The 23,785-nt window shown below is 39.4% G+C and overlaps 1 protein-coding gene across 1 annotated transcript; it reads right to left on the bottom strand.

Moving 5' to 3' along the window:
- Positions 1 to 1,930: 1,930 nt before the first annotated feature.
- On the bottom strand, positions 1,931 to 10,121 carry CCDC160 (coiled-coil domain containing 160). The gene is made up of 3 exons (XM_061137952.1): positions 9,950 to 10,121; positions 8,805 to 8,859; positions 1,931 to 3,088 (listed from the first exon to the last, which is right to left on the bottom strand). Exon 3 carries the CDS (start codon positions 3,062 to 3,064, stop codon positions 2,093 to 2,095), a length of 972 nt encoding a protein of 323 aa, XP_060993935.1. The 5' UTR covers positions 3,065 to 3,088; positions 8,805 to 8,859; positions 9,950 to 10,121; the 3' UTR covers positions 1,931 to 2,092.
- Between the last annotated feature and the right edge of the window lie 13,664 nt (positions 10,122 to 23,785).

Raw genomic sequence — 23,785 nt, 5'->3', positions numbered from 1 at the left:
CAGGGTGAAGCTTGCTGGGACTCACCATCCCAGGCTGTCCCATCAGGAGACTGTTTCAGTTCCATCCTAGAAATACAAAGCCCCCCACCCAAGATCTGGGCTAAGTGATGCACTTATCTTTTCTGCACCTCCCAAAACCACACTCCTTTCTCAACCCCCAAGCACTCATAAACACACACACACACACACACACACACACACACACATGCAAGATAAACCAAGTTGTCACCAAAGACTATCAATGTGTGATTGGTTGATAGAAATTCTGGAGTAAAAACTCCTCTTTAAAAATTGAAATATACTAAGAGGATGGAGTGTAATAGCTCAATACAATTTGTGAAATATTTTAAACATGTAAGCTTATGTGCACACTAGCAGTCAGGGGCTGAGGGTCTTTGTGGGGGAAGGAAAGACCCTGGGTTGGAAGCAGTGACCATTAAAAACCTGAAAGTCAGCTTCCTCTTTGAGCAGGCTGCCAGCTCCTGGGTAAAGTTATCAGGATGAAGTCAGAAAGTTCCAAAGATGATTATCTTCCAATTTAGTCCAATCTTCCCAGGCCAGGCAAGTTCTGCTCAACTCCAGGTCAACCTAGTTTTTCTCTATTCAAGTGCCTTCCCTGACCTTAATGAGTAAAAAGGAATCAAGAGAAAGGAGAAGAAATAACTTTATTTACTCCCTCTCCTGATTTATTATTGACATGGTATTTGGAGATGTTCAAACTATAAAAAAGAGCCTTCGTACATTTCCTTTGAAAGGAGAAGCTCTGTAAAGTAGGTCCCCTGAAGTATTAAGAGCTGAACACTTCCAAAGCCATGATTTACTTCCTCATAGGTAGTTACACTTGTGATTAAAATCACTGTGATGAAATCACAGACTGTTAGAACTGAACAGATTCTGCATTTTATAGATGAGGACTTTTAGGTCTAGCAGGTTAATTAGCTAGTTAGTGACAACAAAGCAGGTCCTAGAACTCAAATGTCTAGACTCCCAGTCTGGGGATTTCCCATGAGGGAAAATACTTGAACCCTTACAACTGTATCTCACCACCACAGGCTGTAATTACATTTGGCTTACTGGACTTAAAAATACCAAGCAAACAGAGCTCCAATTATAAAAAAAAATCTTGACTGATACAAACAAATGCAACAATCGACTGGCCCATAGTCTCCACCAAAGGCCTGAGGCAGTACATTTTTATTCTTTTAAAGTAAAAAAGAAACTGTCATCGTCTGGGTTCTTTACACAGCTGGATTCCTGTATAAATCAAGCCAGCTCAATAAAAGCTTACCTAGATGACATCCAACACCTTTCACTCCGTCTCAGCCAGCTGGTGAAGTAGGGCAGGAAGCTTACAAATTTTCCCCTGGTAGAATTTTGGAAGAACTGTGTCAACATCGCCCCTTGCTGGTCAACATAAGAAAAGGCAAAAGCCAAGGCTGTCAAAATCTCAGGGCTCTAGCCAAGGTCACAGCCATGTCTCTAAGCTGTCTTCCAGTCTATGGGAACCATGGCCAGGTCAAGTGAGAAAGCATGGGGAAAACAGCCGGAAGGAGGAAAAGCCTGCATTTGGGGGAGATGTTTATCTATTCCTAATTAAGGATAGATCTCAGGGAAAGCACATACATTTTCAGTATCCCGTTGAGTCTTTAAGACCCATACACACGTTATACTTACATCCATAAATGAAATTTTTATTGTTAACATCAACGAACACAGATAGAAGAATATTCATGTGCCAAGGAAATATTGCTCACAAGATCACAAATGTCTGTTGATTTGTATTTATCAATGATTTGGTGAATCACTATATGTCTCTGAGTTTAAAAAAAAAAATATATATATATATATATATATATAAAGAGGTTTTTGAAACTTCATTTCTATTTGGACTTAGGTAATAAATTCATTAGAAAGAGAAAGCAGAAGCTTTGAAGTTAATGTCTACAGCCTTTATGGATAGCCTGATTCACCAAACATGAAAACTATATCCTGTCCCACACGTTTTAAGTCATACACAAGGAAAGCACAAGAAACACTGATTTGGCTCAATGATTTGTCCAATGAAAGGATTTTTTTATTTTTTTTTTAAGTTTTAGAAAAAATCCCCCATAAAGTTGTCAGAGGCACCTGCCGGCGTTACAGAAGCAAAGTGTTTCCTAAGCAACTCCAGGGCTCTGTTATTTCTTGCTTGTAGGGTCTTCTCTGTTCTCAGTTCATTCTTGATGGCATTGAGCTCTCCATGGATCTTTTCCATTTCTAATTCATAATACAATTTCATTTCTTCTTTTAGGAGTGCATTTCCAACCTCAGTCTGCCGCTTTAACTTCCTAACAGCTTCTTTTAAATCCTTGTTCTCAAGGCTCAACTTGTGGATGACCTCTTTGGCTTGCTGGAGCTCTTCAGTTAAGTTTTTAACATTTGCTGCTTTTTCAGAGAGGTCATTTCTTAAAGCTTGAAGCTCCCAGTCTTTCTTGGAAGTTTCCACCCCTGCTTCTTGAAAATTTTGGGGTTTTGTGGAGACTTCTTTTTTGGAGTTCAAAAGTTCTTTTTCTGCACTTTCGAATTCCTCTTCAATTTTTCTGCATTTCATATTAAGCACTTCCAGCTCTTCATTCAAAAGATTCAGGCGAAGTTTTGGAGACATTCCTTCAGTGAATTTCTTTTTCTTGTCTTTTTGTGGTGGAGTTGATAACTCCTTTGTACCCCAGACAGGAAGCTCTTCTGTGCCATTAAAGCTTTCTTCAGTTGCAATGTCCAAATTAGATGATTCACAAGAGGCAGAATTTGTGTCTGCCTTGCTCTTTGAAATGTTTATCTTTCTCTCTATTAAATTTGATTCTTGCTCATTTTCATTTGGTTGGGAAATAAATTCTTTCCTTTTAAATTTATTTTCTTCTAGAAACTTTCTACTAGACAAATTAAATATTCCTTCCATTCTCTTGGCCTTATCTAAAGTCATTTGTTCAGAAGAAGATTCAAGCTGAGCAGCTTCGTCTAGAATATCCTGTGCACTGAAAAGAGGAGCAAACATATTCTCCTTCCAGTGTTTTCTCCTAGCGTCCATTTCTTCAGGCACCTCTTCCAATTCCTGAAAAACAAAATTTAAAATCAAGGCACATATTTACACTGGCAGCTGGGAGAGTGGAAAGAACTAAGAATCCTGGCCCATTGGTGAAAGAATCTAAATATTTGAGGGCTGGCACTCCCTCTAATTCACCACGCGACTCAGGCCTCAGTTCCCTCTTTTATAAATGGAAAGGGCTAAACTGGCTAAGTTCTACAGACCCTTCCAGCTTTAAAGTTCTCTGATCCTATGAAATATAACCAATAAATGGACAAGCTTGGCTATTTATTATAGAGAAAATAATCCTATAAGAAAGCAACATGAAAACAGATTGTTTCAAAACAGTATAAGTGGTTTTTAATTAGTAGGTAAGCCTGTGTTTCCAATGTGCTTGATTTTTTTCTAGTTCTTTTTGGTTGGACTACTGTTTATTCATTCTTTAAAGTGACTAAAACATCAGTGCTTAATGCAATGTGAGCTGCTTTTGGTAAAGTATACCATACAGACTTCCTTATGACTAACTCTGCCAAATGCCCTTCTGTCTTGACCTGTAAATTCCTGTTATTCCAGTCTTGGGCTTTGCTTTTAGACAAGACTGCCAAGTGTACAGAATTCAATCCATTTTGACAGCAATTTCATGATGAGAACCGAATGTCAACAATTGGAAATACTAATGCCACCAAATGGGTTTCTTTTTCCAAGATACCGACTCCAAGTATAATTTTTAGATGAAAAATTAGCATATTAAACCACAACCAACTTTCTAAATTTACAAAAGTTACAGGATATTTATTTTGTTTCAAAAGGAGTCTTCCCTATTCAAAGAGAGTCCATAACATACAGCTTTCCTAAAACACAAAGATATTTGATCAGTGACTACTTTTGAAAAAAGGGAGAAAGAAGGACCCAAACGACACACTGATGGGCCACTGGCATCTGAAGCCACCAAACTGGTGACTGCAGTTACCGCTAAAGGGTGGGAAGAAAAAGGAGGGGATCACTTGATTCATTCTATACACTAAATTGCTGCAATATATTTGCAACATCACCACTGAGAAAAATCAAAGTATGTTTGCATCTATTTTTCCCATGCACACAAATGTAATTTTATCTTGGTAACAAAAATGGCAGTTGTGTTTATTTTTAAATTAATATTTTCTTTAATATTATTAAAGAGTATAAATGTTATAGTCATTAATATAATATTTCATATAAAGATGCTAATCATCATGCATGTTATCTGTAAAATTTTGGAAAATACAGAAAATCTCACACACGCACACACACACAGAAATATTCAATCATGATCCCAGGGCACAGAGATAACCACTCTTTGGTATATTACTTCTCAATACTTTTTAACAAATGTAGTTTAAATTCTAACAAATTTTTCTTGCTACAGACTATGAGAATAAATTCAATATCTACATGCCTGACACCTTCCCCCCAAAAGAAGAGGGAAGGTAACTCATTACACCCAAGGATATAGCTCCACTGACAAGTATTTGGCTTTGAGGAAAGGAAAAGGTACAAATATTCAGTGAAGGTGTTAAATAGATTGGTTCAAAAGCCATAACCCAAACTTTAAGTTTAGTCAGACCACAGTAGTAAGTCGAGACTTGAAATTCATGATATGTATCAATATTTGCCACTGGAGCATCCTCTGCTTTCTCTTGAAATAGTCCTCTCTGACTGTTATCCTATTAGTCACCATCCAGAAGCATCAATGATTTATCTGCCCTTAAAGAGGAAGATAAACATAATCGCACTTGCTCTCCTCTCTAGAAACATGAATGCAAATGCTGGGGATTATTACAGTGATCATAAAGGAAAGGAACAGAGCAAAGGGAAAAGATGCTAATTGCCAGCCACAGTTTTTAGCAGTCAAATTTTTACCAGACAACTCTGTAAGAGTTTAAAAATGCATCTAAGGAATTCCCTGGCAGTCCAGCAGTTGGAACTGCGCACTTTCACTGCTGAGGGCTCGGGTTCCAACCCTGGCTGGGGAACGAAGATCCCACAAGTTGTGCAGAGTGACCCCCAAAATGCTTCTAATCAGGTAGCAGTGGGAGAGAGATTACTATTATTCTTCCTACCAAATTCTGAGTGAAAGGTATTGGTGAGGTTGATCAGCAAAGAGGTGTGCAGCGGGGCAAGTCAGGTGAGGCCACTTTATACTTGGAGATAGCGATGACAAATCTGAGACAGAGGTCTGGGTGGAGATAAAGGTTAAATAGAAAGCTCTTTTCATTAATGATTTTGTACCTTGAAAAAGTCACTCTATCTCCAACCCTCCCATAAATCTCTGGCTAAAAACATATATATATATATATTTTTTTTAGTGTCACTACCTTTCTTTCCTGGGCCTCTGTACAATTTCCTGATACAGCCAATGCTTTTCACAGAACTGGGAAGAGTCCACTTATTTTATAACTGAGGCCCAAAGAAGTTAAGTGACTTGTCCAAGTCCTCACAGCCTATAGTGGTAAAACTGAGACCCTGTCTCCCAGGTCAGTGTTTATTCTATAATTTCTCTTTATTCTTCTGATAGGTTTCATTCCACAGATTGAAGGAAAACAACGCACTATTTTCAGAGCTTAGGTACTTTTTAAAGGGCCACAAAAGGAGAGAGGAAAAATGAATGGGGGAGGGTAAGGAGAATTGCATGTCACATATCAAAGGACAGAAAGAGAAAGGTTTGAAAAGCCTTTTGGAATTTCCCTCCCCTGGCTTACACAGGGCAGGGTCAAGAGGTCTCTGAACTGCTTCTTTCTTTTTCTCTCCCTTTCTTTCTTTCCTTTCTCTTTCTTTTTTTCCTCTTTCATTGGCAAGATATGCTTTAAGGGATTGTTCCCAAATCGAGTCACAGAGGATGGCAAAGCCCAGACTGAGGGTAAAAGGTGCCAGGCTCATTTTCTCTTCACAAATTGTGCTCTTTGTTCTTTCCGCAGAACAAGTACGACATTAGTATTCTCTGGCAAAGACAAGAAATATGCTTTGAGACAATGACACTCCTTCCTCTATCCTGGCATGCATGGCAGCCATTTTGCTTTCAATAAACTTGACTAGGTAATTTGTCGCAGCATAAGGCAAATCAAACCAGAGCCATTATTGAGAGAATAAGCAGGCCTTTTTAGTGTCAATTGCGAACGCTTTTTATTAAAAGTGCCTACCCAACACAATATTGGGTGTTGAAGGACCGAAGGGTAGGGAAAGGAGGTCCAAGAGGAATGAAACACTTAAAGAAACAAATAGCCAGAACACAGGAAAACAATATCAAGTCATATGACAAAAATGACGTTAGTGGTCCTCTAAGTCAGTGATCTCCCAGAAGTCCTTGGGACTGCACTGATGCTTGTCCATTATATGGCTACATGTATTCATTTGTGTCTGACGTGAACTGATAATGGACTCCTCATTATTCTAGTTAGTGTCTCTCTAGAAACATCACCATTCATCCTCTGGTAACTTCCTTATTTTTGCAAAGGTAAAGTAGTAGTGCATCTTGGTGGAGTAAGGAAATTTATTGACTCATGGAAATGGTTTCTACTCACCTAAAGAATTTGGGAACCACTGATAAAATAAATTGAAAATGATTTATAATGTAATATAACATAGTGTAATTGTTGAGAGCTAAGCGAAGAGTGATCACTTATTACGGATTTTTAGGTAAACTATTACATAAAAATCTTAGGTGAATGCATATCTGTCTTCAAATAGCTCCAGAAACTAATACACTGTTTATTGTGAAAGGAGAAACCCACTAAACTATCTCATTTTCATTTTCAAGGTATGGAGCCCTGGGGAATATGCTCATATTAAGATGAATAAGTGATCAAATATAGGAAATCTAATTATTTTCTAAAATATTCATACTTTAAATCACATGCTTTGGGGAAATTTGATGACATAAAAATCAAAGATCTTTTTTCTCTATTTCCTTATCTCATTTACATTAGATTTTATTTCAAAATGTCAGGAGTATCTCTTTTGCATAAATCTCTATCTGCCTGCAAAAGGCAATTATTCTTCGAGGCCGGGGGAGCCAGGGACTGGGAAACCTCCAGAAGCTTTTTCCCATCTTGCAACAGTGCTTCGCCCCAAACTTTGTAAACTGGGAGTGATGTTTAGAAAAGGTCATTTCCAACCTGTGATGGACAACCTAATGTCATAACCCTCAGCCCTTCAGCCACACTCAACTAAAACTGTGGCTTTTAGTCACAGCTTAGGGGCAGGAAGGGGGAAGACAAAAGGCCCTTCTTAGCCCAGGGAACTTTTCCCCATTATTCTTGAATGGTTTCAGTTCTCTCAACCCTCAGAAAAACTGGTTGGCCAAGATAGGAATAGAAAAGTTTGTTACAAAGATCACTGGCCTTCCTTCATTGATCAACTGTCCAATCTGTTCTCACATAAAAGCAGTAGTTCTCAACCTATTTTTCTGCTTCCCCTGTTCCCAAGCACAAAACACTGCCACTATTCCTCTCTTCCCTTGCTCCAGAAGATTCTGACCTGCCCCCTCTGTGGGAGCTTCTCTATTATGAGGACTCTCCAAAGCTGTCTGAAAGAAGGTGGGTAAACATGTTTTGCCATGCAAAATTGTGGGGAAGAAGGAAAAGAAAAGTTCTTGAGAAACGAACTGTGCCAATTCTGGTGGGAAAAAAAAAGACTGAAGAAGTCAGATATCTTGGCTCCCACATTTTAGAACTTCATAAAAACTTACCTTTTGTGAACCTCAGTTTCTTCAGGTGTAATATACGGACAATATATCTTTTTCCAGGTGGTCAAGAGAAATTAGTGAAAACGAAAATGCACGCAATTTTATACTGTACACAATGAGTTTTGTTCTTTTTTAGATTTTCCTTACCTTCCCTTGGAACATCAACCAACAACCCAACCCTTCTCCAAAGATATGTGCTTCAGAGTTGCCAGTCTGAAGTCATCAGACCTCAGAAAAAGTCAGTTTAAAAAAAAGGAAGTACTATTAAGGTAGGTAGAGGGGAACTTAAACTTGAATCTTACATTAATTTGAGCTGTATCTTCATGGAAGAATTAGTCCTAAATCCTGTAAGTTGTTGATGTCCCCAGATTTCCAAGCTAAATTGATTTTAAGCAGAAGAGTGGTAGCCTTTCTACACCAAAGAGATTTACATTTTTTAAAATCACTAATTGCTTTGCCATGAACTTACCAAATGTCCCAGTGTTTTTCAGAGCCACCAATAAACATCTTAAAAATATTACAATTGGGGCATCAGTTTGAAGATTAGCAAGGATGACTCTGTAAGCCTTTTCTGTGCTTCAGCATCATTTCATACAGTTTCATTTTACCAATATGCTGAGATCTCCTGGCATCTTATTCATCACTGTATCCCTTGTTGTTGCCTGACACATAGTAGCCTTCAATAAATATTTGTTGAGTGAATAATTCTTAATATTCTTCCTGAAAACTCTATGATGTTTTGATTCTAATTGAGTTTCTGTAAATACTTGTAATTTTTCCTTTGGCTTATGAGGTTTTATGGGCGGCATTTTAGGGAAAGAACTTGTATTTTTCCCTCAAAGTTTACTTGACTCAGCTAAAGTCTTTAGGACACTTTTCTTTTGCATTTCTATGAGGCTTTTTTGATAGTGTACTGACAGTGCAGACTAATTGTCTTGTTAAAAGACTGAAGCTTTACGTTGGGTGAGGCTCTATGCTTCTCAACACCCATAGCAAGCTATCAGCCAGCACAACGGTACTTACAGTTCCTGAAGTCCAAGGTCTTCTGTTGGTTGCCGTTGTTCTTCTCCAGATTGAACTGAAAAGGAAAATGCCACAGCTTAATTAGAAAATATAATTAACCAGAATGCCCAAATCTGTGTTCATATCTGAGATGTAGCTTAAAATTACAAGTCATAGTTTTAATGTTGTTTGGCTGATCTGAAATGCAACATCAGACACTTTGAAGCAAGTTTTCATTTTAACTTGTCAACCCAATTTCCCCGCTATTACGCCATTAAGTCTTCCTTCCCCCAGCAAGGCAAATATCAGATGGGACGACAATCATAGTGGCATCTTACTCAACACTGTACCTTCTTGCATTTAGCAACTACTGAACAAATGAGCCACCACTGGCGGCCACAGCAGCATGCTTGTTAGTAAGGAGCATGCCAAGAGCCACGTTAGCAGAGGTTGGAGCCAAGTCCTTGGCTCCCTCCCCCAGAGTCCAGTTATTTTGCAAAACTATTAAAAAGGAAAGTGATCTCAGTTTTTGCCTTCATCTTTCAGGGTCCTCACATATGAGCCAAGTGTCCACTTCACGGGACAAACTGTCTTGTCTATTGTTTGGCAGATATTGAAAGCGAAGCCAAGAACCATTGAAAACTGGGCCCTGTGAACGGTTCTTAGCCCCAATTCTTTGTTATTAGTGTGGAATTACTCTTTCTAGAAGAAAAGATACGAAGTCACCTTAATTCTGAAAGGCTGAGTACCTTATTAGTATGAAAGTCACATTTTTGCTATAAAGCTGCACCTAAGCATGCAGAGTTTGGGGGTTTTCTCTGTAAATGGTTAACTCAACTCCTGCCACCGCAGCTTCCGTGCAGAGGAGATGGCGAGGCTCCGGTACTGCAGGTGGCACCTCCCACTTCCCCAGGCCCTACCCCCATCTACCCCTTGGCTGGGAGAAAGCAGGGACGAGGCCTGACCCCACTCCTCCTTCCACACCCCGACTTCCACGCCCAGTCACCTTCGTTCGCAAACGCCCGCCAGTTCCCGGGCCCGAGGCCTAAAGAGTGAGGAAACTGCAGTGGGCGTCGAGGCGGGGAGGACGGTGCCTCCGCCCGGGTCACCCAGGGAGGGCGAGGGGTGAGCCTGGGGAGCCCCGGCCTGACTGGGCTCAGACGTACCTGGCGCCGTGGGTGGGGTCCAGTGGGCCCCGGCCCCTCTTCTCTAAAGACGGCCTCCAGCGGCGGGCAGATGACCCGGGTTCGGCGCTGGCCACCGCGACCCGGCCGGGCCGGCCCGGGGCAGAGCCTCTGCAGTGCAGCGCCAGCGCGGGCCGCGCCGTTGCCTGGCAACCGGCCGGCCCGATTTAAAGGGGCCCGCGCGCCGCTGCTGGGCGCGCGGGCCCGGCGGTGCCTGGCGGTCGTCACAGCCAGCCCGAGCACTGAGCATGCCCGGTGGGGCGGGCGCTGCGGTGGCTTCTGCCTGCACGAAAGCCGAGCTCGAAGAGCAAGAGAGCAGAGGAGCAAGAGAGAAGAGTCAGGGAGAGAAGGAGCGAGAAACTGCGAGGCAGCCCCACCCATGGTGGGCTTATTACAGAGGGTCTGGGTGACTCACAAAGCCACCTGGACACTGCGATTGTCGGGGAGGAGTGAGTGGCACACGGATAATACCTAGACCTGCAGTTTAGTAACGTTCCCTCGAGGACGGTCAGCTCTGGAAGGTCGCCTGGATTTGGTTCGGAGTCCCTGACAACGTGGGAATTGCACACCCCGCCCCCGACGCACATCCTTGCCAGTCAGCACAATGGTCTGGCCGGAATTTCTGCCTCTGACCGAGGTTCTAAGGGCCCGTATCAGGAGAGCATGTGTCCTGGTCGCGCGCCTATGGGAGACCAGGCTCATTTCCCAGCTAGCCTATGGTGTTCTCACCCATCACTCAGGAATTTCTCTAAACCACTCTTGCACCTATTTGAATTTAAAACCAGTTGCTGGCAATTGGGCTTCCCTGATGGTTCAGATGGTAAAAAATCCGCCTGCAATGCAGGAGACCTGGGTTCAATCCCTGGGTTGGGAAGATTCCCCTGGAGGAGGACATGGCAACCCACTTCAGTATTCTTGAAGGCAACTGTTCCAACACTGGGCTTCCCTGGTGTCTCCGACAGTAAAGAATCTGCCTATAATGCGGGAGACATGAGTTCGATCTCTGGGGTGGGACGATCCCCTGGAGAAGGGCTTGGCAACTCACTCCAGTATTCTTGCCTGGAAAATCCCATGGACAGAGGAGCCTGGTGAGCTACAGTCCATGGGGTCGCAAAGAGTCAGATAGGACTGAGTGAGTAACACACACACAGACAGACACACACACATTCACACACAGAGAGTCCAACTCTACAGGCAGTGTAAAGTGGTTTCCTTTGATCAGTCCCCAAGCTACTCTCTTCCAGCTTCAGAGGTTGCTCACAAGTTTCCTGATTTGGTTGGGGAACAAGACCATGTTCTTCATCATGTGATAGATTTAAGTCCTACTACTTTGTTAAATAAATTAATGATCTCTTCAGACTTTGATTAGCCTTGTTGCCAAATGATGATTCTTCCATCATCAAATTGGCTACACACACTGGCAATACACATTGGCTATAGTCTGATTGGTACCCAGCCTGGGCTTAACGGAAAGATGGACCAGACAAAAGTTGTGAGGCCTGAAACAGAGAGGGACTGGAGTGTCCAAAATAGTAATCCTAGTGACTTTCAGGAAACCTGGTATTTTCTAGGAAGTAGGAAGGTGAAAAGAAACTTTGGCTCTGGAATCTCAAGTGAAAGGAGGTTTATACACATTTAAAAAATGACAGTCTGAGGGCTTCCCTGGTGGTCCAGTGATTAAGAATCCACCTACCAATGCAGGGGACACCATTTCGATCCCTGGTCCTGGAAGATGCCACATGCCAGAGAGCAACTAAAGCCTATGTGCCGCAACTACTGAGCTGCTGTAACTGGAGAAAGCCCGCATGTAGCAACAAAGACCCAGTGCAGCCAAAAATACACAAACAAATAAATCTTTTTTTTTTTTTACAAATAAATCTTTAAAAATAAAGAGAAAAGGATTTTTAAAAAGAAAGTGACAGTCTAATTTTTCAAGACCTAGCAAAGGAATGACTTAGAAACGAGACCAGGATTCATTTCAAAACTTCTTGGGAATCAGATCTAACAGGTGTTTGGTGGCTGACAATCTTGCGTTCAGGTGCCTGGAGGCCCAGTTCTCAGTCTTTTTTTCCTCTTTAGAGAACCAATGTCAACAAGAGTTGGCGGCAGGAAGAGGCTCAATGCCAACATTGATTTTGTTATGGACCCCATCAGAATTACTTTCTGGAATTCTGACAAAACTGCTTTCCTTGACATTAAGTCTCCAAACTACTTTGCATTTTATCATGTCTATTTTCATTCTTTTAAAAGGGTTTCATTTTTTCCCCCGATATAAGATCCTTTATTAATATAATAAAAGAATGTTTCCTAGTTGCTCTGTGCATCAGTTTCCCTGTTCATACAATAGAAGTTATAATTATACCTAACTCATAGGAATGTTGTGAGGATCGGGTGAGTTAATATCTTTAAAACCCTTAGAGTAATCCCTGATATGTTGCTGTTCAGTCGCTAAGTCGTGTCCGACTATTTGTGACCCCATGGACTGCAGCATGCCAGACTCCTCTGTCCTCCACTATCTCCCAGAGTTTGCTCCAATTCACGTCCACTGAGACGGTTATGCTATCTAACCATCTCATCCTCTGCTACCCCTTTCTCACATAGCCAACCCTATATAAATGTTTGCTATTATCATTAGTACTAATATTATCTTGTCTTATAAATTTATTACACTCCTAAAATATAAACACGCTGATGGAGGGCACTTCTATGGCAGTCCAGTGGTGAGGACTCTGCTTCCGTTGTAGGAGGTCACTCCTTCGTGTAGTCAAGTGTCAAATGGCAGAGTGTAAACAACAGTGAGGACAGAGTTTTGTTATTTGAAGGTACTCAGACTTGGAGATAGGTTTTCAAATATGGAAGACAGAAAACAGTTTACCCCTCTAGAACCTTTATCAATACCAAAACAACAAGGCACTTGATAGTAACAGGATCATACACTCACACAATGGAACCCAATCTTCTTGTTTTACCAAGTAGGATATTGAGACTCAGTAATGTGATTTACTCCTTGATCACACAGCAAAATAAGCTTCTTTTTGATTTCCCTGGCAAACTTGGCTTGAGCAGTCTCAAACGCAGGATATTTGGGAGAATGAAAAAATACACATTTATCGGTATATGCATCATGTTCATAAATATTTAAATTATTCATGCAGATAATAACAGCGAATATTTCTCACACTTCATATCCTATACATCAGCAGATTCTGTTGGCTGTACCTCCTTCATAATGTATTCAGGATCTGATGGCTTCTCACTGTCTCTATTATCACCATTCTGATCCTGACCCCCACCATCTCTTGCCTGGACTATGGCAATAGCCTCCTAACTGCTTCCACACTTGACCTATATTAGTTTCCTAGGGTTGGCATATCAAAGTATCACAAACTGGACACTTAAAACAACAGACACTTATTCTCTCAAAGTTCTAGAGGCTAGCAGTCTGAAATCAGGGTGTCATCAGGACTGACTCCTTCTTGAGCTTCTGAGGAACAGTGTGTCTCTCCTAACTTCTGGGGGTTGCCAGCCGTCTGTTGCCTTCCCTGGCTTGTAGACACATCATTCCGATCTCTGCCTCCGTCTTCTTGTGGTGTTCTTATGTGTCTGTGTGTCTCCCCATAGCTGTCTCTTCTCTGTGTGTGTCTGTGTGCCCAAAGTCTCCTCCTTTTGTAAGAATGTTAGTTAACTGGGTTAGGGCCCACGTTAACTCAGTACGACCTCATCTTAACTTTGATTATATTTGCAAAGACCCTGTTTCTAACAAGAGCACATTCATAGGTACTGGAAGAGGGGTGAGGACATGATCATATCTTTTGGGGGGACACAATTCAACCCACAACCCCCTCACGTCTATTCTCAACAGATCCAGAGAGACTGTTATCAAATACTAAGTCAGAAAAAAAAAATACTAAGTCAGACCATGTTACCACTCTGCTCAAAAGCCTACAAAGGTTTTCAGTTTGACTTGTAGTAAAAACCAAAATCCTTATAACAGCCTACAAGGTCCTACAGGATTTGCATGGAGAATCCCCATCCCCCCTTTCTCCACTCCCACCTCCATACAATACCTTTTTGACCTCCTCTCCTGCCACTTTGTCCCTTGAGGACGCCACTCTAGCAATACTGGCTGCCTTGTTCCTATAACACCCAGGCACCCTCTCACGGTTAGGGATTTGGCTGCCTGTTCCCTCTGCCTTGAATGCTCTTCAAAAGGTACATGATATTCACGTATCTTATTGCCTTACCTTCCTCAAGTGTTTGTTCAAATCTTAGCTTCTCTGTGAGGCCTACCCTGACCCTTCTATTTAATCCTGTCAACTTTCAACCTCTCCAGCATTTCCACTTCTCCTTATCCTACTCTACTTGAAAAGGTATAGCACTTTATCACTTTCGAACATACTATAGTGTTTTTCTTCTGTTCTCTCCATCCACCCCCCTTCCAGGTTGCACTACACTACACTCCAAGAGGGCACGATTGATTTGTTCACTGATACGTCCCACGAATCAAAGTGCCTGGCACATGGTAAGCACGAACAAATATTTGTTGAATAGGTGAATGAATGAATGAAGCTCACACCTTATGCCAGGAATGATTCCTTTAACTTTTACAAAAATCATATGACCTCGGTGCTATTATTACCTACAGTTTTGGATGAGAAAACTGGGCCACAAAAAGGTTAAGTAACTAAGTGCCTAAGGTCACAGGGTTAGTGAGCAGCAGAGTTGGGGTTTGAACTCAGGAAAGTCTGGTTTTCAACAACTATGCAGCATTGACATATAAAGGGCATCTGACCACAAGTGCCTGGGAGACCCTGTATCTCTTGTTCTGACGTTCACATTTTGCAACTGCACGTGATGCAAAGTAACCGTTTTAAACTATTGCCATATGTTGCTGAGATGGTTTGATGTTGTTTGTACATTGCACTGAACAAACTCTGGAGACTTGTTATCTGGGGTCAGATACCAGCTCCACCACTTAGCTCTTATGGGTCCTTGAACAAATTGGTTTACTTCTTTCTGTGCCAGATTCTTCATTGGTAAATGGGGAGTAATTATAGTACCTACTTCACAGGGTGGCTTTGAGGATAAATTAGTTAATATATGTAAAGCAATTAGAACTACACTTGGTAAACAGAAAGCACTCCACAAGACTTAGCCACTGCTGGTAGTAGTGGTGTATAGTAAAAGTGTATAATGAAGGTATCAAAGTGTGATCCAGTCTTGGCTGTAATACAGAAGTTGTTATACAGACAAGACTTATCTTTGGTGTTAGAAGTTAGATTAATAGTTCTCTTAGGGGAGATAGTGACTGAGAAAGGGTACCAGATAGGCTTCTGGGGTTTTGGTAATGTTCTATTAATATTTCTTGACCTGGGCATTGGTTATATGGATGCTTTTACATGTAAAAATCATGAACTGTACACTTGAGATTTGCAATTTTTTTTCTGTTTGTGTACCTCAATAAATATTATATTTAAAAGCAACTGATGGAGAAGGAAATGGCAACCCACTCCAGTCTTCTTGCCTGGAAAAGTCCATGGACAGAGGAGTCTGGCAGGCTGAAGTCCATGGGATTACATGACTGAGCATGTGTGCACGAGGGTGGAGGGAAATGGGTTGGTAGCAATAAAGTGGTAGAACTAAATAAATAAATAAATAAAAGCAACTGAATCCAGCCTTATATGACTTTCTTCTAGTGTATCTGTTCTTTTTCTTCAATTTCACCCCAACTTCCATTTATTCAAGCAACAATTGCAGAAAACATATATGTTTTATGTTTATATATAAATTGAATCACTTTGCTGCACACTTGAAACTAACACAGTTATTGTAAATCAACTATACTTCAACTTAAAAATAAATTTTAAAAACCAATTGACTATATATTTGAGGGTTTATTTCTGCACTTTCAATTCTATCCCTTTGATCTACATGTTTATCTTTGTACCAGTACAACACTGTCTTGGTTACTGTAGTGCTGTAGTCAGTTTTGAAATTGGGATATGCAAGTCCTTCTACTTTGTTCTATTTCAAGATTGTTTTGATCTCCTTGAACTTCCATATGAATTTTACAATCAACTTGTCAATCTCTACAAAGAAATCACCTGAGATTTTGATAGGAATTGCCTTGAATCTGTAGATCGAGTTGAGTTGCATACTGTTCTATGATATATACATTTCCCATTCTTTTTCTTTCGATATTTTTGCTTTCTTGCATTTTTTTTTCTTTCTTGTGTGTTTTAATATGTCTTAGTAAATAACTGGTTGTATGTTTCTAAGGCCAATCTGACATCTTTGTTCATTTCATCTAGTTAAATACTTTAAATATTTAAATTTTTGGCTTAACTTAGTAGCTTTATTTTTGTTCTATAACCTCCTCTTTACCACGTTTCTTTCCTTTCTTTCTTACCTTTTTTTATTCCATGGTTTTCTTCTCTTTTAATCCCAAGATTATGCCCTCTGATCTTATTTTTAAATAGTTATTCATTCTTGAGACTGCAATATGAAAACCCACAAAAATTTAGAACTAATCAACACTCTTCAGACAACAAAAGGACCTTTAAATACTAGGTTCATTTACTGCTCCCTCTCAGTTTGTGTTGTTATTATATCCTAATTCTATATATGTATATACTTTAACCCTCTAAGACTTAATTATTTTTATGCAGTTAATATTGATTTAGATTTATTCACACGTTTTCAATTGCTTTGCTCTGTTCTTCTTTCTACATCTCTGGCATCTGCAATAACCTGGAATTTGCCTTTGGAATGTCCTTAAATGAGATTTCAGTGGTGGCAATTCCTCTCATTATATTTCACCTTCTTAGCTGAAAGATATTTCTGCAAGGCATACACTTGTAGGTTGATAGTTCTTTTCCATTAGCACATTAAAGCTATAATTCAATTGTCTTTCGGTTCCACCATTGCTGGGAATCAGCTGTCAGTTAGCTGTCCAATGTCTCTCCTTTCTTTGAAAGTAATCTGTGTTAGATGTACAGAACAGACTTTTGGACTCTGTGGGAAAAGGAGAGGGTGGGATGTTTCGAGAGAACAGCATGAATATTATCTATAGTGAAACAGATCACCAGCCCAGGTGGGATGCATGAGACAAGTGCTCGGGCCTGGTGCACTGGGAGGACCCAGAGGAATCGGGTGGAGAGGGAGGTGGGAGGGGGGATCGGGATGGGGAGTGAAAAAAAAAAAAAGAAAGTAATCTGTGTTATTTCTCTGGTTGCTTTACTCTGCATCTCTGCTTAGTTCTGAAAAGCTCTTAGCTATTACCTCTACTTTCTTTTTAGAACTCTGTATAATTCAGATCTATCACTCTAAATTCCAAGTTTCTTTCTTGGAAATTTTGCTTTCTTTTATCTGTTGATTTTTTTGATCAGAAAAAAATTTATTATAACATCTACTAAATGTTATATTATACAACTTGGATTGAAACTTATCGAATAGCAAAGCTTGTCTATAAAATTACTTTGTAGACTCTTTCATATATTTTACCTCTTTGCCTCTCTGTGCTGATTTCTGAATAATTTCTTTTTTTAAAAAAAGCTGAGGGACTTCTCTGATGGTCCAGTGGTTAAGACTCCACACTTCCACTGCAAGGGACATGGGTTGGATTCCTTTGTGGGGAAACTAAGACCCTACATCCCACATGCTGTATGCAGTGTGGCAAAAAATTGAGATATTATTGACGTATGACATTATATCAGTTTCAGGTGTGCTACGAAGTGATTTGATATTTGTATATATTGTGACATGATCACCGTGATAAATCTAGTTAACATCTATTACCATCACAGTGATAATTTTTTTCTTGTGGTGAGAACTTTTAAGATTTATTGTCTTATAAATTATTTCTTCTGAAATGTCTTCCAGTCCTCTAATTCTCTAATTAATTGTGTCTGCTGCTGCTGCTGCTGCGTCGCTTCAGTCGTGGCCGACTCTGTGTGACCCCATAGACGGCAGCCCACCAGGCTCCCCCGTCCCTGGGATTCTCCAGGCAAGAACACAGGAATGGGTTGCCATTTCCTTCTCCAATGCTTGAAAGTGAAAGTCGCTCAGTCATGTCCAACTCTTAGCGACCCCATGGTCTGCAGCCTACCTTTGCTGTTAATCTCTTCAGTTTGAGTTCCTAATTTCAATCTTGATTTTTTTTAACTTTCTAAAGTTTAATGAGATAATTTTTCAAATATGGTCATTCTCTAGAATTTCTTGTTTCCCACACACATTTTTATTTCTTTAAACATAATAAATATAAATCTTCATATTCTGTGTTTAATAATTCCAAAATCTAAATTATTTCAGCCTATGGCTCTGTTGTCTGGTACTTTGGCTGATTATCACTTATGGTAATTCAATTCCTTTTTTGATTATTAACTTTTTTGTGAGCCGCTCATTTTCCTTATAAAATAATTTGGACAAATTCTTTGAGATCTTGGACAAAGAATCTGTTTGCTTTTGCTAATTTTCTGGAACATTAACTTGCCAGCATCACTTTAAATTTATGACTAGAGATATCTTGGAGAAGGAAATGGCAACCCACTCCAGTATTCTTGCCTGAAGAATCCCATGGACAGAGGAGCCTGGCAGGTCCCTGCGGTCACAAGAGTTGGACGTGACTTAGTGACTAATACCACCATCAGAGATATCTTGAGTCACCTCAGCAGTGTGATTTGGGGCTACAAGATGACAGTTTCTGGGTCATCTTTTTCCTCCTTGTCCTGCTTGGCATCATCAAGAAAATATTCCTTTGTAGTCCCTGGGGGAGTGGGTAGGAAAGCAAGTTAAGTTCTCCTTTATTGAGGGTTTATTCCTTTGGGGCACCAATTTAATAGAAAAAGACTTCTATTAGACTGTTCACCTTTAATTGGTCCCTTGGCTTGCATCTTTTACCCTTATGTTTTAGATGGCTTTTGCAAAGTTGAACTCCTCAAACACCCAAATTTCTCAGTTGTTTTCAGGACAAAGCTGGTTTCATGACTTTACTTCTCTATGTTCTCAGAGCCTCAGAGGTTTTATCCTGATAATTCCTTAGCTTGCAGATCTTCAAGGCTTTTTCAGTGGATGTTTTCTATCTATGAACCGTACTTTTTGTCATCTTTAGCAGTGATGACTTCAAGGCTTTTTCAGTGGATGTTTTCTATCTATGAACTGTACTTTTTGTCATCTTCAGCAGTGATGACATGCCAGAAACAGAAAGCCTATACTCCCTCTTTGGCCCACATCAACACAGCTTCTGGATTCACTAAAACCTTTCACAGAGGTCAGAAAAGATCACTCAGCTGCCATATCGATTTGACATACTTTTCATTCCTATCGAATTCAACCTCTCCATGGTTTCTGACACACCTGATTATATTCTTTCCCTCTTGGAACCAGCTTCTGCTTTCACAGCACCTCACTTTCCTATACAGCTCATCAGTGACCGCTCCTCATGGTTCATATCTGACTCTTCTCATTTCTACATTTCCTCTGCAACCATTCTACCTTCACTTACTAACATCTATCTCTTATATTATGTCAGTAGCCTCCTTGTGAGGTCCTCTACCCACTCTTTTCTCCAACCAATTCATTCTCCCCACAGCAACCAGAGTGATCCTTTAAAAATGAAAATTATTAGGATCTTGGGATTAACATACACCCATTACTACATACAAAATAGATAACCAATAAGGATCTATGGTATAACACAGGGAACTCTGCTCAATATTCTGCAATAACCTGAATGGGAAAAAAATTTGAAGAAGAGTGAATATATATGTATATGTATGGCTGAATCACTATGCTGTAAACCTGAAACCAACACAACATTGTAAATCAACTATACTTCAATGAAAAAGTTTAAAAATAGAGTTCTTTGAGAACAAAATAAAAAATAAAAATGAAAATTAGGTCATGTCATTTTGCCTGGGTCAAACCCTTCAAAGCACTGTATTTTGTAGGTAAATTTCAAACTATTTACCATTACCCATAACCACAAACTTTATACAATCTAACTTCAGATTATATATGGCTACTTGTCCCCTTATATAATGCTATAGACAAGCTGATTTTTTTTTTCCGGTTCCTCAAACATGTTACACTCTTTCTCACCTCAGATTCTTGCAGTTGCTGTTTCCTCTTCCTAGAATACTGTTTCCATGCTTTTTACATGACTAACTTCTATTTATACTTTCATATCTCACCTTTAATTGTAAATTTGTCAGAGACTTTTCCTAACCACCTAATCTAATGGCATACTGTTCTTTTCCTTTAGAAAGTTTTTCCTAATTTGCGATTAAATATTTATTGTAGGTTTATTTATTTAAGGTCTCTTCCCCCAATTATCTTTAAATGTTAAGAAAGTGGAGGCCCTACTTGGTTCACATAGCTGAGATGATTATTACCAGGCTAAGGGACAAGCATATGAATTCAGCCTGTTCATAATAAATTCCTTCTTATGAAAAGTTTTTATTCCTTCTGATGAGAAAGGGCCTCCTTATTTTGAAGAGTTTATAGAATTTCACCCCCAAAAGCAAGGGCTTTTAGTCAATGAGTGCTAATAATTTTTTAGTAATTAAAGAATTCACTATGCTGTCATTTAGATAAGATAAAGTCATTATACTTTTCAGGCTCAGGCTATAACTATCAGAGGGAATATTTGAGGGAATTGTCCAAATTTAACATAATTCATTTTTATTCAAAATTTTATAAATAAAGATTCAAGTTTATAGACTATTGTCATCTTAACAATACTAAGTCTTCCAATTCATGAACATGGAGGTCTTTTCATTTGTTTGGATCTTTAATTTCTTTCAATAATATTTTGTAGTTTCCAGCCTATCACTTCTTTTGTGTTAAATTTACCCATAAGTGTTTTATTCTTTTTAATGCTATTGTAAGTAAGATTTTTTTTTGGCTGCACTGGATCTTTAAGCACATGGGCTTTGTCTAGTTGCAGCACACACGGGCTTAGTTGTCCTGATGAACGTGGGTTTCTAGTTCCCTGACCAGGGATTGAACCTAGTCCCATGCATTGGAAGGTGAATTGGTAATCACTGGACCACCAGGAAAATCCCTGTGAATAGGATTATTTTCATTTCATTTCTGGAATGTTCTTTACTAGTGTATAAAAGACAAGTGATTGAAGCCTCCCTGGTGGCTCAGTGGTAAAGAACCTGTCTGCCAATGCAGAAGACACAGGTTTGAGCCTCAATCCAGGAAGATTCCACATGCTGCGGAGCAACTAAATCCATGCACCACAATTTCTGAGCCTGTGCTGTAGACCTTGTGAGACACAACTCCTGAAGCCCATGTGCCCTGGAGACCATGCTCTGCAACAGGAGAAGCCAACACAATGAGAAATCTGTGCACCACAAAGACAGTAGACCCTGCTCGCTGCAACCAGAGAAAAACCCTTGCAGCAATGAAGACCCAGTACAGCCAAAAATAAGTAAATAAATAAAGTATATATATAACAAACAAATACAAGTGATTAACCTTTTATCTTGCTATCTTGCTATACTGGTTTATTAGCTCTAAGAAGTTTCTTGTGGGAGGGTGGGAAGGTGTGTATGCATTTACAAATTCTTCAAAATTTTCTATATACAAGATAAATTCCCCAAATAAAAATTCCCCCCTGCAAGAAATCTTCAGATCCAAATAGTTTTATTAACGAATTCTACCAAATGTTTAAAGATTTAACTCCAGGTTTGCACAATCCCATCCAGTTCATTTTCTTAAACTATGATTACCTCTACCATCACTCCAGTGGGGAGGGGAAGGAGCATCTCATTGTTGCCAGGGGTGGCAAATCCAAGCTGTCCATGAGGTCTCCACTGATACATTTTTGGTGGAGAGTGGAAGAGGGGAAGGTCATTATGGGTCAGCAGAGTGACCTGACTTGGCTTTCTGACTTGGCTTTCTCTGACACCACTCAGGTGGGGGTGTTACAGAATTTTGTTACTGCCTGCTTACTGTGGAATTCTAAGCCAGCTCCTGAGCATTTGCTGTTAGGGCTGGGGGTGGGATCACAGATTTTTCTGTGGTGTTTGGCTGGAGTAGAGCAGTTACTGCAAAATGTTTTCTTTCTTTCTAGGCTGCCCCTTTCTTGGCCCTTTGGCTAAATAGTGCAGGCTTTTACTGGGACTATTTTGAGTCTGTTCCTGTTGGCATTTCTGGGTTGCCAACTTCTTCTCCATGTCTGGGAAAAATGAGGCAAAAAAGAAAACGCAGGGAACTCAACACCATGCTATTCCTCAAGGCCTGAAATTCTTTTTTTTTTTTTTTTTTAAGGCCTGAAATTCTTAACCAGTACGATTTGTCTGTTTCAGTCCAGCTTTCAGAGTCTTCTTTTGTTGCTTCATATATGATGTATATATGAATTGTGTATATATCAATACACAATTGGAGGAAGAAATAAGAACAAGTATGTCTATACCATATTAAGAACAAGTATGTCTATACCATATTCGTGGAAGAGGAAGTTTTCTTGCTTAGTTTTTTTAAACAAAGAAACAAAGTGCTTTAGTTCTCAATGTTTTAATATTTTAAATGACAATATACTAAACACTCACTTTACTACATTTTTCTTTTCTCTATACACTTATAAACAACAGTAAAATAGTTTTAATAATTTGATAATAATTTCCAACCTCACAGAACTATTGTTACTTTCTCATTATTAAGATCTCTTGTATAGTTCAGCTTGTGTGGTCATATTTACAGTCCAGCAGTATCATGCAAAGAGAAGACTTTCTGTACTTCAAGCCCTAGAAAGCAATAATTAAAATACAACTACAAAGAGTTATAACTAATGTCAACAAAGGAGATAAGAAGTATTATAATAATTAAAAACACTCAATCCAAAGGAAGGCAGAAAAAGGAACAAAAAGAAATGGGACAAATAGAAGATACATAGTACAAAGGTAGACTTAAATCCAAGCATATCAATAATCACATTAAATATGAATGGTTGATACATCTCAATTAAAAGACAGAGATTGTCATATCGAATAACAAAGAAAACCTTAAACATATGTCACTTTCAAGAAGATTTAAATACAAAGACACATAGGTCGAAGCCAAACGGATGGATTAAGGCACTGTGCTAACACTAATCAAAAGAAAGCTGAGGTGGTTATATTAACATAAAACAAAGTAGATTTCAGAGTAAAAACTGTTACCAGGGATAAAGACTATCATTACATAGTGATAAAGCAGTTGATTCTTCTAGATAAGAAGCCTAAATATTTTTGTGCCTAATATCCAAGTTTCAAATTACATGAAACAGAAACTTACAGAATGCAAAAAGAAACAGAGAAATCCACAATAATAGCTGGAAACTTCAACACTCCTCTCTCAATAATTGATAGGACAAGTAAACAGAAAATTGTTAAGCATATAGAAGACCCAAACAACATTATCAGCTAATTTGACCTAATTGATATTTACACAACATTCCACTACTACCAGCAGAACACATATTGTTTTTAATTATGCACATTGACCAAGATAAAACATTCTGGGCCACAAGTCTCAATGAATTTTAAAGAATTAAAACAAAACATGTTCTCTGTTCACAATGGAATTAAATTAGAAATCAACAACAGGAGGATATCTGAGAAATCCTTAAATATTTGGAAACTAAATAACACTTTTCAGTGACATAAGGGTCAAAGTAGAGCTCAGAAGGATTTTTAAAATCTTTGAAACTGAATGAAAATGAAAACACAGCATGTAAAATTTTATTATAGGCAGCTAAAGCAGTGCTCAAGGAAAAATTTAAAGCACTAAATACTTATATTATAAAAGGAGCCATAAAAATAAATGGAA

This window comes from Dama dama, chromosome X, assembly GCF_033118175.1.
Source record: "Dama dama isolate Ldn47 chromosome X, ASM3311817v1, whole genome shotgun sequence".
NCBI lineage: Eukaryota > Metazoa > Chordata > Mammalia > Artiodactyla > Cervidae > Dama > Dama dama.
The sequence above is the reverse complement of the archived record's forward strand: the minus strand, read 5'-3'. Positions and strand labels throughout refer to the sequence as shown.

Coding starts and splice junctions, on each gene's coding strand:
- CCDC160 (XM_061137952.1), bottom strand. CDS start 3,064: ATGGACGCTAGGAGAAAACACTGGAAGGAGAATATGTTTGCTCCTCTT.